Source organism: Saccostrea cucullata, unplaced genomic scaffold, assembly GCF_032062105.1.
Source record: "Saccostrea cucullata isolate Sc308-1 unplaced genomic scaffold, CSIRO_AGI_Scuc_v1 ctg204, whole genome shotgun sequence".
Taxonomy (NCBI): domain Eukaryota; kingdom Metazoa; phylum Mollusca; class Bivalvia; order Ostreida; family Ostreidae; genus Saccostrea; species Saccostrea cuccullata.
The window spans coordinates 1,119,912-1,134,832 of NW_026940736.1; the positions used below are offsets into that span (position 1 = coordinate 1,119,912).

At 35.6% G+C, this 14,921-nt stretch overlaps 1 protein-coding gene across 1 annotated transcript in view; it reads left to right on the forward strand.

Moving 5' to 3' along the window:
• The window catches only part of LOC134256158 (dynein axonemal heavy chain 7-like), a 39,614-nt gene that overhangs the window by 18,631 nt on the left and 6,062 nt on the right, over positions 1 to 14,921 (forward strand). Inside the window, 29 exon segments of the mRNA XM_062738777.1 lie at positions 270 to 456; positions 741 to 836; positions 839 to 856; positions 859 to 920; positions 1,049 to 1,180; positions 1,397 to 1,492; positions 1,619 to 1,744; positions 2,070 to 2,267; positions 2,527 to 2,682; positions 3,021 to 3,316; positions 4,943 to 5,159; positions 5,402 to 5,718; positions 5,931 to 6,186; positions 6,365 to 6,483; positions 6,659 to 6,839; positions 7,189 to 7,418; positions 7,746 to 7,935; positions 8,110 to 8,454; positions 8,545 to 8,687; positions 9,714 to 10,080; positions 10,518 to 10,681; positions 11,101 to 11,254; positions 11,479 to 11,937; positions 12,201 to 12,479; positions 12,763 to 13,008; positions 13,202 to 13,294; positions 13,525 to 13,863; positions 14,050 to 14,256; positions 14,603 to 14,764. Coding sequence (XP_062594761.1) covers positions 270 to 456; positions 741 to 836; positions 839 to 856; positions 859 to 920; positions 1,049 to 1,180; positions 1,397 to 1,492; positions 1,619 to 1,744; positions 2,070 to 2,267; positions 2,527 to 2,682; positions 3,021 to 3,316; positions 4,943 to 5,159; positions 5,402 to 5,718; positions 5,931 to 6,186; positions 6,365 to 6,483; positions 6,659 to 6,839; positions 7,189 to 7,418; positions 7,746 to 7,935; positions 8,110 to 8,454; positions 8,545 to 8,687; positions 9,714 to 10,080; positions 10,518 to 10,681; positions 11,101 to 11,254; positions 11,479 to 11,937; positions 12,201 to 12,479; positions 12,763 to 13,008; positions 13,202 to 13,294; positions 13,525 to 13,863; positions 14,050 to 14,256; positions 14,603 to 14,764 — 5,835 coding nt within the window.

A 14,921-nucleotide genomic window follows, 5' to 3' on the forward strand; every position in this document is an offset into this window, starting at 1 on the left:
AAAAAATGAAAATCTCTTGTCAGTTTTCTCTTGGTATCAAATCTTTAATGTAAGGTTGTCCCTAAGAGTAAAGTAGCAGGGTATATTAAAAAAAGTGTAAAAGGTGATCTTGAGTTTTTCCATTAACAGGGAAATAAGGGGGTGGGGGGTGGGGTGGGGTGCTAGAGTAACTGGAAGATAACATCATTATAGACCTGAAAATCCTTGGCCCCTGGGTCTAAGGGACAATGCTGTTTATGTTAACATTTCTTTGTGATTTTTTCCCCCAGACTCCCGACAGGAAATGGTTGATTTTTGATGGCCCTGTGGATGCTATCTGGATTGAGAACATGAACACTGTCCTGGATGACAACAAGAAACTGTGCCTGATGAGCGGTGAAATCATCCAGCTGGCCAACACAACCAATCTCATGTTTGAACCCATGGATCTGGAAGTTGCCTCCCCTGCCACAGTGAGTTATCTTACTTTTGAGGCACATCTTGAGTTTTTTTTTTCTATAGTACTGTAAAAAAGCTGTAGTATAAAGATTTCTTTTGTGATTTTGTGATTGAAGGAAAAAAAATTTAAAAAGCATTTTTAAAGAAAAAAAATATTGCTTCATTTGGATTCAGAAAGATTGAGTCTGAATGCCATTAGAGACACAAATAGCTTTTCCTAAATTTTCAAAATGTAAATGTCTATATATAATTCAATTGATTTAATCAGAATAGACAAATTAAAAATAACTTTTTTTTTCAAGGTCTCAAGATGTGGTATGATTTACATGGAACCATCCTCTTTGGGTTGGCGGCCTGTGGTCAAATCCTGGCTGAATGACATGCCTGCTGCAGTCACAGAGATGCACAGGTCAACCATCAATGACATGTTTGAACGATTCTGTGACCCCTGCATTAGCCTCATCAGAAAAGGCGGAGTCAAGGCAAGTACATGTCAGCTGACCTGATGAATCATCCAATCATTTTGCTGGAGCTAAGATTAAAAAATAATTATTTTGTAGCAATGAAATGTTAATTTCTTGGTTATAAAGTTGATTCAATTTTTTTACAGGAATTGTCTCCTACTTCTGACACAGCTCTTGTGAAGAGCTTGATGAACCTTATGGATTCTCTCATGGATGAATTCAAGGATGAAGCCAAGATTTCTCAGATGGAAGAGAGAGAAATTATGTCATGGCTAGAGGTCAGTTTCTGGAATATCTTTTTCTTTTTAGAAATGTTTAATTAACAGTTAAAAAACTTAAAGGAAAAAAAAAACATGACAAATGTGGGTTGGGGTGAGGGTGGGATATAAAGACAACAAAAAAAACCAACTCCACAAAAATGACATATAAATTGGGTAAACTGAACAGAATTTTCTTGTATCCAGACTTAACTCTTTTTTCATATTTTATTTCAGTGCATCTTCTTCTTTGCCTGTACCTGGTCCATAGGAGCCTCCATCAATGATGCGGGCAGAGTACACTTTGACAAGCTACTCAGGGAACTTATCTCGGTCAGTGGAAAAAAAAATCCAAGCTGTATTTTAAAAAAAAATATCAATTGAACAGATTAAAATTGAATACTTCAGTTATCTCAAACTAGATATTAAAATTTAATTTTTGGGGGGTTTCCTTGTTAGGGTGGAATGACGGAGGAGACGAGAATCAAGCTGAGTTTGACAGAACTCGTGGAGCCCCCAGAGAAACCTTACCTGAACCCATTCCCTCCCAAAGGTCGTTGCTATGACTACAAATTTGTGAAAGAGGTAAGGGACTGGCAATTTTATGCTAAATTGTCCATATGAATTAAAAAAAGAGATGGATTATAAATTATTTTGTATGCTTTGATATGTTATTGTAAACCAGTTATACCTTTATTTGCGAGTAAGAAATACCCACAAGTTTAATGACCTCTCTACTCCTGAGTATTTTTAATTGCAAACCAATTATTAACATGTTTGAACAATGTTGCCTTAGTCACACACAAAAAAGAATCATGAATAGATTTCAAACTGAAGAATCACTGATAAAAGATGTGGCAATTTATAATTGGTTTACAGGAAATAAAATTTAAAAAAAAAAATGTTTCAGGGAGCTGGAAGATGGGTGCAATGGGCTGAAGAAATCAAAGACTCCCCTCCCATTCCTGCGGAGGCAGAATTCAATGAAATCATTGTACCCACAGTAGACACTGTGAGATACACGGCTCTGATGAACATGCTGGTTCAGCACCAGAAACCAGTCTTGTTTGTGGGACCCACTGGTACCGGAAAGAGCGTCTACATCTGCGTAAGTATATTAATTATTAAACTGATCATTTTTTATTAAAATATTTTAGAGTTTTGTTAAATGAAAGTAAAGATTGTGGTTTAATACTTAAAAAAATCATCTGTTTTGAAAAAAATCTAATTTTATCCCTTGTGATTAAGTACTTTAACTCAAGTGTATTTTTTTAGAAATTTATTTTAAAACTTTGAATTGAACACCTTTGAAAATATATGAGAATCAGTACCTTGAACTGTAAATATTTGTTTCTCTTTTCTTAAAGGATTTCCTGTTGAACAAACTAGACAAAGAGGTATTCAAACCCAACATCATCAACTTCTCGGCCCAGACCACTGCACAACAGACGCAGAACATCATCATGTCTAAACTGGACAAGAGGAGGAAGGGAGTGTTCGGTCCACCCCTGGGCAAGAAAGCTGTAAGAAATAGATTATATTTCTATTGGGTTTCCATAGTTATTATTTTAAAGGTTATATTCTTTATGGATTTCAAATTTTATAAACCAAGGAGACTGGATTAATTTCATATGCATTTTGCAAATGAATTTTGAAATGGAATCTTTCTTTCATTCATAGAAATAATTTATTGCTAAAACATTTTTAAGTCTGGGTGTTTTTTTTTTATTTTGTGTGGGATTTTCAAAACTGAATTCCTGCCATGTTTCACTTTGTAGAAATCAGAAATTGAGGCTAAAATGTTATGAAATGTTTATTTTTTTTGTGTAAATCAACAAAAAAGAAAATTTTGAATTTGTAGATTGTATTTGTGGACGACTTGAACATGCCCATGTTGGAGCAGTTCGGAGCCCAGCCTCCCATTGAGTTACTGAGGCAGTGGTTGGACCACTGGAACTGGTACGACCTGAAGGAGACCACGCCCATGAAGTTGATTGACATCCAGGTCATGGCAGCCATGGGACCGCCCGGTGGTGGCAGAAACCCCGTCACCCCACGTTTCCTCAGACACTTCAACACCATCACCATTAATGAGTTTGATGATGATTCCATGATTACCATCTTCAGAAAAATCATGGACTGGCATATCTCTTCAAGGTAAGGCATATTGTTGAATTTAATTTGACCTTTTTTCAGTGCCAGGGTCCAAAAAAACCCAATTAACAAACAAACAAAACAAAATAAAAAAAAATATAATACAATTTAAAAAAAAAAAATTAAAAAAAATGTTTAAGAATTTACCCAGCCTTCCCTAATAATCTTATTTTCTTGGTCTAAATGTGAAGTTTTTTGAGCACATTCAGTATATGTGTTGTTATTCTGGTGTGAATTGTTATTTGTAACCGCTGTAATTACATGTGTAAGTAAGATCTGTAAATATGTGTTAATTGATATTTTATGTAATTTGTAAAATGTGTTTTATGTAATTTGTAACTGTTGTAAATGTGTCTTAATTTGTAACCGTGTTTTACGTAATTTGTAACTAATTTTAATTTATGTAATTTGTAACTGTGTTTTATGTATTTGTAACCATTGTAATTTATGTAATTTAATTGTAAATGTGTTGATTAATTTCTATCATATTTGTTCCTCCTTCTCTGAATGTTTCTGATATATATCTTGTCGTTACTTTTTGTTTAGGATGTCCCCGTAAGTAACTATACATAAGCATGCTTCTTATTCATTTAGTTCACTTGTTTCATTTTCACTTCATTATATATATTTCAAATTTCAAAATTGTTACATATCTGTTTAGTTTTATATATTCAATCTTTTATCTTCTGAAAATTGGCAGTATCTCTGTTTACAAGTACTAATAAATCTTTTTAGTCAACATTTAAATTAGCCTTCCCCTATATATATATTCATAATACCTATTAGTAAGCATATACATTTTTTAAGTACAATAGAACAACTTTGCATGGTTAATCTTTTCCCTTACGATATAGGCAATATACATGTACTATACTGGAGTCAAAGTTACTTCATGACTGTGAAGGGAATGCCCTTCAATGTTTGTATTAATAAATTCACTTTGTATGTTTCTTGTCCTCTGAGCACTTTGAAATTTTTAAGAAAGTAAGTTATACTTGCACACTCACAATTAAAAGACAAACAGTTGCACTTTATAAGGAATAGAATAACCAGTAATAAGAGAAATTGTCCATTTTTAGAAAAATTGTCATTTTTTATTGAAGTTCAATTTTTTTTTTATGAAAATGTTCAAAAAAAAAGTCAAGGCCATTACTCAAGGTCACAACAAAATGACATGTTCAAATAATATATTTACAAGTTTTGAGAATTTTCTTTTTTGCACTCTGTTATTTGATTAAGACATACTTTATATAAAAAACAGACAAAACATATATTCTATAGTGAATAGGTAATGTTTAAAATTATATACTCTTCTTTAATTGTACCCGTTATTCAAAACCATTCAGCAGACACAGCTGTCTCTTAAAAGGGTTGCATGTAAATGAAGTACTGTCTACTCCTGAAGAAATACTGCTTAGCACCTGTTTTTATGCCTTTAAAAATTAAGTTCTGCAATGTAGACCATCATTCAATGAAAATCCAAAGCTACAACTTTTTATGCATACAATTTTTTAAAAAATTCCTTTTTTTTTAATTTCTTCACTTTATTGTGTGTACAATCTTCCCAGTTTGATCTTTTTGTATAGAGAAGACCATTTATTGACAAATTTGAATTTGTTCTGTTCACAGAGGGTTCAGTAACGAGTTCAAACCCTGTGTAGACCAGCTGGTCCAGGGCACCCTCACCACCTACAAAGAGGCCATGAAGAATCTCCTCCCCACCCCTGCCAAGTCTCACTACCTCTTCAACCTGAGAGACTTCAGCAGGGTCATCAACGGCGTTCTACTGTCCACCCCTGAGACCATGGAGGAGCCTGCGTCCATGAAGAGGCTCTGGGTTCATGAGGTATGATGGCTTGTGTTATTGCCCTGAGGGCTTTACTGTGTGGAGGCAATACAGCAAATTTGCCTGCATTATTGCCCTTTTGCAAGGGCAATATCCTATAGCAATTAACTTTTCTAAATCTGAATTTATGAGTATTTTATAATCAAAAGTATCTTTGTTACTTTACATGTCTATTTAAAAGAAGAATAGTATCTTTACTTTTGATTTTTAAATTTTAAAAAGTTTTTATTTGTTTCCATTAGGTTTTCCGTGTTTTCTATGATCGTTTGGTGGACGATTCTGACAGGAACTGGCTGTTTAATTACGTGCGTGAAGTCAGTAAGACATGCCTGAGAGAGGACTTTGATCAATTATTTATTCACTTGGATTTTGACAATGACGGCAAGGTCACAGAGGATGACCTGCGTAGTTTAGTGTATTGTGACTTTGCTGATCCTAAATCGGATGCTAAGCATTATGTGGAGGTCAGAGATTTGGAACAACTGAGAGTCACCGTAGAGGGTTATCTAGAGGAATTCAATAACATGAGTAAAAAACCTATGAACCTTGTACTTTTTAGGTAAGATTTTTATATAAAAAAGTTACCTCCCCTTATAATTTTGAAGCAATGGGGGAGTAAAATTATTAGGTTTCTTTATTGATGTTTCAGATGTATATACTTTCTACATGCAATTTCATGTTTTTGGACTACCATTTTTATTCTGAATTCATTCAACTGAAAAAAAAAACAGAGAATGGAAAATTTTATATGCTGAAAATATATCTTTACAGATTTGCCATTGAGCATGTTTCCAGAATTGCTCGTGTAATAAAACAGAAGAGAAGCCACGCCCTCCTGGTGGGAGTGGGCGGTTCTGGCCGTCAATCACTCACACGATTGGCAGCTCATATGGCTGACTATGATCTATTCCAAGTTGAAATCTCTAAAAGTTACACCTCTAATGAATGGAGGGAGGATCTAAAGAGAATTCTTAGGAAATCCACTGAAACTGACAACCATGGTGTCTTCTTATTCTCTGATACACAGGTATGTTTTAAAATATTGTCTTGGTTAACCAAACCAGAAACAGTTTTTTAGGGATGCATTACTGTCAAGAAAGACTCTTTGCATTTTTCTTTTTCTAAAATTCAATGCTTAATACTTTAATTAGTTAAAACTTTGACATACTGGTAAGCATTCATGAAGTCAAACCTTATGTTTTTAGATAAAACAAGAATCCTTCCTTGAAGATATTAACAATTTGCTAAATGCTGGTGAAGTGCCTAATTTATTCCCTCTTGATGAGAAACAAGAAATTTGTGAGAAAATGAGACAACTGGACAGGTAAAGATTCATGTCTTAAAAAAAAAATCAAATATGCGTTGTTTTATTTTAAATATGAAATTTCTTCTTTTTTTCCCCCAAGAAGATGAGAATTTAAGATTTCAGTTAAATTTTGCAGCCTGTTATAATTTTGTTAAATATGAGACAGTTTCAATGAGTAAATTTTTCATTTCAGACAAAGAGATAAAACTAAACAAACAGATGGAACCCCTGTGGCCTTATTTAACTTCTTTATTCAGCGAGTCCGTGATCAGCTACACATTGTATTGGCCATGAGTCCTATTGGAGATGCCTTCCGTAACAGACTGCGTAAATTTCCCTCACTCGTTAATTGCTGTACTATAGATTGGTTCCAGGTACGTGCACTAAAAAGTTTAAAGTATGCTGAGAAATGTGAAAGTCTTCAGCATAGTTGGAATTTGTTGAAGGCATATTTAGTCATGCATTTAGCTGCCTTCAAAATATTCTTCAGATTTTAATTTTATTTCACAAGCAAACATTTTTTTTTTTAATTCTCAGTGGAAGAAAATCTAATTGTGAGGCATTACATCCAGTTTAATTTCTAAGTGATACTATGCTGCCCTCCATTTTATTGAATATTTACCTAGAAATTATTTTTGAAATGTACACTTATTATTCATGATTTCTAGAAACTATCACACCAAAGATGATACCAATACTAAATCTTGATAAATTTTTTTTTAGTCTTGGCCAGAGGATGCTTTGGAAGCTGTGGCCAACCGTTTCCTGGAGGACGTAGAGCTGGATGATGATGAGAGACAGGGCTGTACAGATATCTGTAAGACCTTCCACACCACCACCAGGGAGCTGTCCCAGAGGTTCTTCCTGGAGTTGGAGCGCCACAACTATGTCACCCCCACCTCCTACCTGGAGCTGATCAGCACCTTCAAAACTCTCCTCAGCAAGAAAAGAGAGTAAGACACACTTTGATTAGTCCTTTCTTAAAACTCATCATCCCATTTTTCAGTTGCATAAATTTTGCCTTAATGGGACAATTCAGAAATCCAATTCAAAATTGAAATGGACATAATTTTAGTAAATTTTCTCAGGGCGAAATTTGACAGGACTTGCCTTTTAGCTTTATAATTTTTTGAAGGGAGTAAAAGTCACTACTTATTATTTCAAATAAGAGTTATCTCTAATTTTCAAAAGATTGATGAATCTTAAGGACAATTTATTCCCCAAAAAAAGTCTATTCATTTTAATTTTTTGTAAATATTGTATTCTGCATCTTCGTTTAGTGAGGTGATGAAGCAGAAGAAGAGGTATGAGAAAGGTCTGGAGAAGCTGGACTCGGCCGCCTCCCAGGTGTCTGTCATGCAGAAGGAGTTGACTGACCTACAGCCCCAGCTCAGAGAGGCCAGTAAGGAGGTCGACGAAATAATGGTGGTCATCGAAAAGGACTCTGTAGAAGTAGCTAAAGTAGAAAAGGTAATTATTGTCCTAAAATAGCAGGAGAGAGGGGAGAGGAGAGAGAGAAGGAGGAAGAATGAAAGAGCTGCACAGAAATTTTTTTGTTTTTACAAATGTACTGTGGAATCGCTACTCTTAGACATTAATAAAAAATCCATTTTTCTGATCCTTTCCATTTTTATCACAATATAGGTTGTGAAAGCTGATGAGGCAGTTGCCAATGAAACAGCCAAGGCAGCTAAAGCCATCAAAGATGAATGTGACTCTGATTTGGCAGAAGCTATTCCTGCCCTGAACTCGGCCTTGGCTGCCTTAGATACCTTGACCCCACAGGATATCACCATTGTCAAGACCATGAAACAGCCCCCATACATGATTAAATTAGTGCTTGAGGCTGTGTGTGTCATCAAGGGAATCAAACCGGAACGTGTTCCGGATCCATCCGGATCTGGGAAGAAGATTGAGGACTACTGGGGCCCTGCCAAGAAAATGTTGGGTGACATGAAGTTTTTGGAATCTTTGCATAACTTTGACAAGGTAAGATTAACTTAATTGAATCATTTTGGCAGTGTATCTGTGTATTTGAAAGTCTCTGTCACAGATCAGAATATACTCTTATTTATGCAGGATAACATCCCACCAGCCAACATGAAGCAAATTCGAGCCAAGTACATCACCAATCCAGATTTTGAACCAGAGAAAGTGAAAGTAGCCTCCACAGCTTGTGAAGGATTGTGTAAATGGATTAAAGCTATGGATGTCTATGACAGGTAATTAAATGTCAAGGCAAACTGGTTCAACTGTAATTGTATATGCATGTACAGCGAAACCGTCAAATCTGACATACAATGGGAGATTAATTTATGCCGGTGTCCAACATTTTGAACCCGGGTTCAAAAAACAGATTCGAACCCCCCTATAAAATATTGAACCCGGGGTTCAAAATATTATGGCCAATCCAGACTTTTAATTTAACCAGAGAAAGTGATATATTATGGCCCTCCACACCCTTTAAATTTCAGAAGGATTGTGGCCATAATATATTGGTCCTTTTAATTTAAAGCAAAATATTATGGCCATAAAATATCGAGTCCTCTGCCCATTTATTGCCTCAACCAAATTTGTGAATTTCAAGGCCCCTGGGTCAGATGTTTTGGTGTAAGAAAGGGGGGGCTCTTTTGATTATGTAGTGAAAAATACATTAATTCTTTGAAAGTCTTGTCCTTTGCTACTGAGTATTATGTCTATGATCCAAGTTTATATATTTTAGAGGAAGAAAGGTGCATGTAGCAAAATAGTTAATTTCATGCCCCCTGGGTCAGGGGTATCAAAGGGCGGGGGGGGGAGGGGGGGGGAGGGTTACATAGTCTGAAAATAAATTAATCTGAAAATAAATTAATGCTTTGAAATCTGCTAAAAAAATTTAAAAAAAATCAAAATATTATGCTACACCGGAATAGACAAGGGTGATGAGGACAACATGATGTAAAGAACAGAAAACATTAAAACTGGAATTCAATTGAGGGTCAGAATACACAGTGGAAGAAATTGTTCAGGTGTTGGATTAGACAGTTCTCACTATACATGTATGCAACTCAAATGTAAGACTCAAATTTTCTGAAAAGTTAGAACAATTTTTGAAAAGTTTTGTTAAGTAAATGAAGACACAAACTTTATGAACAGATTTTTAAGAATTTTTTAATGTTATTTTGTGTTTTGAAAAGTAAATGAGACTCCACTGTACATGAATTGTCAAATTACTAAGAATCAAAGAATCTGAATCTTTTTTACTCCAGAGTGGCCAAGATTGTGGCCCCAAAGAAAGAGCAACTGAAGAAAGCCGAGGCAGAACTGGCAGTAGCCATGTCTCACTTGGAGAAGAAGCGAGCTTCCCTGCGTGAGGTTCAGGACAAACTGGCCAAGCTGCAGGAGACACTGGAGAACAACAAGAAGAAGAAGGCCGACCTGGAGACCCAGGTAGACCTGTGTACCAAGAAACTGGAGCGAGCCGAGCAGCTGATCAGTGGACTGGGGGGTGAGAGGGACAGGTGGAGTCAGAACGCTAGGTCCCTGGGGATCAAGTATAATAACTTGACCGGGGACATCCTGATCTCCTCGGGAACTGTGGCTTATCTTGGTGCCTTCACCTCAGCCTTCAGACAGGTGATTTTCATTTATTTTGGAGAATTGTGGCCCTTTTTAACCAAAAAAAAAAATCTCAAGACTGAGATAAAAATTTGACAACTCTGTAATTGTTTATTTAATAAAGAATTTTTTTAAAAAATATTATGTAAAGGTTATCTAATGTAATACAAATAGTTATTTTTTAATTAACACACTTAGATGCTTCTTCAAGAATTGGAAATTTTTTATCCTAATTGTAACCCAGAAGATTTTTGTGAAAAATTTTTGACATTTTCATCGACAAATAAGATTCAAAAATTATAATCAAGAGTAATTGGATTACATGAATTTTTAAAATCAGAGTTATTATTCAAAAAGTAATAGGGTTAGTCAGAAAACAAAAGAGCAAATCAACAAGATATTGATGGGGATGTAAGAATCAAAATTATATGTTTTCTTTGAATCTTTTTTTGTAGGATCAAGTGGAATCCTGGATAAACATGGTAAAAAAGCAAGGAATCCTGTGTTCTGATGACTTTTCCCTGATCAATACTCTGGGAGAACCTGTTAAAATGCGGGCTTGGAATATCTCAGGTCTTCCAACAGACAGCTTCTCCCTGGAAAATGGTATCATTTTGGCGTAAGTATCCTCTGCTTTCTTTCTTTTTGGGAGGGGAATTGGAGATGAGCCTGAAAGTTAAAAATTTTGTCTTTCTTATGATTTTCCAGTCCAAGACTGAATATGCATTTCAAAAGAGGTAAACAGCCATGCACAGTCATATACAGATGCTTGTGTTGCCAATAAAATTATCTGAAATAATGATAAGTCCAGATGAACTTGTACCTTTTATAATTGGAAGATTTAAAAGGAAATTCTGTTCTCAACAAATTTTGGTGGGAGTGTTGAGTTCCCTAGATATTAAGGTCTAAATGTAGAGATGAAAACTTTTCAGAGTTTGTGCAGTTCATGTGTTTAAAAAGAAGAAAGAATACATGTACATAAAATGACTCTATTGTACCATGGAATGGTGTATTCAAAGCTTTCTTCTCTGTTTTCAGCAATGCCAGGCGATGGCCACTGATGATTGACCCCCAGGGTCAGGCCAACAAATGGATCAAGAACATGGAGAAAGCCAACAACATCCACGTCATCAAACTCAGTGACTCAGATTTTGTCAGAACACTGGAGAACTGCATCCAGTTTGGAACTCCTGTAAGTGAAAAATCTCTGAAAGGCTTTTGTAGCAAGTTATTTGAATAGAAATTTTATCATATTTTGCTTATTTGCATCAATCTTTCTTTATTTGCTGCAATTTTAATCAAACAAAACCATTTTCAAGGAACTTAGCTTTCTCTGTTACAAAGTATATTCTTAGCATCAAAATGATCTGCTTCAGTAAGCTGGAGATCTTACAATACTGACAATACATGTTACAGGTTCTTCTTGAAAACATTGGTGAGGAAATGGACCCCCTGTTGGAACCTCTCCTCCTGAAACAGATCTTCAAACAAGCAGGTGCCATGTGCATCCGACTTGGTGACAGTACCATTGAGTACTCCCAGGACTTCAAATTCTACATCACCACGAAACTGAGGAACCCCCACTATCTACCAGAAACCGCCGTAAAGGTGACCCTCCTAAACTTCATGATCACCCCCGAGGGTCTCCAGGATCAGTTACTGGGTATTGTGGTCGCCAGGGAGAGGCCAGAGCTGGAGGAAGAGAAGAATGCCCTCATTATACAGAGTGCTGACAACAAGAGGCAGCTCAAGGAAATTGAGGACAAGATCCTTGAAGTATTGTCCTCCTCTGAGGGGAATATCCTTGAGGATGAGACGGCTATCAAAGTTCTGTCCTCCTCCAAAGTCCTGGCTAATGAGATCTCTGAGAAACAAGTGAGTTATTTGATTCAGATTCAATTTACTTAATATATAATATTCTTCCTCAATTTCTTTCCCTCAAAGATAATGCAAAATCTGAATAATTTTTTGGAAAGTTCTACCTTTTGAAATATAAAAGACAGTTTATATTACAAATCTTTTATTTAATCATTTGCCAAACATTTTTGTATCCATTTTAGAACAAACTTTGATTTTCAGCTTTTATTAAAAAAAAAAAGAATTTAGAAGAATGAGATACATGTAAATTTTGATTACAGGCCATTGCTGAAGAAACCGAGAAGAAGATTGACACAGCTAGAATGGGCTATACCCCAATCGCTATACATTCCACCATTCTCTTCTTCTCTATTGCTGATCTGGCTAATATTGAGCCTATGTACCAGTACTCACTGGCTTGGTTCATCAACCTATTTATAATGTCCATTGACAATGCTGAAAAGTCTGACGATCTGGACACGCGTCTGAAAAATCTCCACAACCACTTCACCTATTCCCTGTACTGCAACATCTGCAGGTCACTGTTTGAGAAAGATAAGGTAAAAAAAATTCTTCAGGTATACAATTAGCTTTTGAAGATCAAATTATGCCATATCCTGAAATATTCTTTTTTAAATTTTTTCTTTTAATTAAATTTTGGTACATTTTGGAATGAGCTAAAGAAATCCAATTAGCATTTGGATTTTGGGTGAATTGTTTACCTTAGTTTTGGAAAGGACACCAAAGCTTCCAAACTCCATGAGACATAAAAAAAATTGCAATAATTTAAAAAAAAAAATTGGGCATTAGTAATACCTGCATTATTCCTGTTTCTCTTTTTAGCTGTTATTCTCCTTCCTGCTGTGCGTCAACATCCTGAAACATGACAAACTGATTAATGAGGAGGAATGGAGATTCCTGCTGACCGGAGGAATCGGATTGGATAACCCACACGCCAATCCAACAGACTGGCTGCCTTCCAAGTCCTGGGATGAAATCTGTAGGTTGGAGGATCTGAGCCACTTCAAAGGAATGAGAACTAAATTCATCTCGCAGAAAGATGGCTGGAGAGAGGTGTACGATTCATTGGTATGTATACATACTCAAATACAGTCAATCTTCCATATCTCAAACTAAATGTGACCAAGATTAAATTTGAGGTATCTGGATATTTGTGATATCGAGGGTAAAATACTTAACGAGTAGGTGATCTGGGACTTCAGTTCTCTTTGACATATCCATGGTTTTACTTGGAAGGAATAATTTGTGTTTTTTTTTGTAGGACCCGTTCCATCAGACAATGCCTGGAGACTGGAGTGACAAGTTACAAACTTTCCAGAAGTTGCTGGTTCTAAGGTGTCTGAGACCTGACAAGGTAGGATTTCATTTGTACCTGAAAATTTCTTTTATTTCCATGAAAATTTGCTTTTAAAGTACATGTACTTGTATTCTAGGTATATGAACAAAAGATGTTAACTTGAGGAAAACAATCTAGCTTTATAATCATATGATCATAAATAATAATTGATTTTAACAATCTGAAATTTAATACATACTTGTATATGTTCAATGGATTTAAAATTTTAATTTTTTCTCCATTCACAGATAACACCAGCAGTACAAGAGTTTGTCACAGAAAAACTGGGCAAGAAATTCATTGAGCCCCCACCCTTTGATTTGCCCAACTCCTTCAACGACAGTAATCCCACCTCCCCTCTGCTGTTTGTGCTGTCCCCGGGAGCTGATCCCATGTCAGCCCTGCTCAAGTTTGCTGATGATCAGGGATTTGGGGGAGCCAAGTTTGACTCTCTGTCTCTGGGTCAAGGTCAGGGTCCTATCGCCTTGGCAATGATTGAAAAGGGTATCAAAGAGGGCACCTGGGTCATGTTGCAGAATTGCCACTTGGCTCCCTCTTGGATGCCTACCCTGGAAAAGATTTGTGAGGTAATTCATAAATTTTATTGTAACTTTAGAGCTTTGCTAGAAAAACCATAAGATTGCTTTTGTAAATATTCCTGCAAAGAAATTTCTTCAAAATTGAATTGGTGGGTAGACTTTTACCATAAGTGAGTATATTTCTTGTATATATGTAAAATAACATTATAATTATTTAAATTTATAATTATTTAGGAGTTCAACCCTGAGCAAATCCATCCCGACTTCAGATTATGGTTGACCAGCTACCCCTCCAACCAGTTCCCTGTGTCCATTCTGCAGAATGGTGTCAAGATGACCAACGAACCACCAAAGGGTCTCCGATTTAACATCCTAAGGTCATACCTTTCCGATCCCGTTTCTGACATGGATTTCTTTAATGGAGTCAAACCTCAGAATGCAGTATGTGTTTTTTTTTTAATTTCTGAAACATTTTCTTTAATAAATTTTATTGACCATTGGAATTTTTTTTTCTAAAATAGTACTTTTCCCAATGTTTTCAGCCATGCAATTTCAGCTCTATTTTTGATAGTTTTAAATGTGTAATTGTAGTATTTTTTCATTTCTTTTTTTTGTATCAGAATTTTTTTTTTTTACTTAAATAAGAAACCTATCAATATTTAATACAACATTTTTTTAGTTGATTTAAGGTTTTCAGAATATACCATATATAATTGTTCTTTAAATTAGTCAATAATTAACTGCAGTAAATAATCTTACAATTTGTTTACCTTTTTGAAAATTTCAGAAAGCCTTCAAGAAGCTGCTGTTTGGCTTGTGTTTCTTCCACGGAATCGTCCAGGAGAGAAGAAAGTTTGGTCCGCTGGGATGGAACATTCCGTACGAATTCAACGAGACGGACTTAAGGATCAGTGTCAGGCAACTCCATATGTTCCTCAACCAGTATGATGTAAGTCATGGGTCTTATGACATTCTGAGAAGTAATTGTGAAAAATAATTTTCATCAGATATTCTTAGATGTAATGTAAATCTATTGAAAATTAAGTGTTCCAAATTATGGATATCTAATTGGACATGCACTGGGAGACAAATTTTGTGTCGATCAG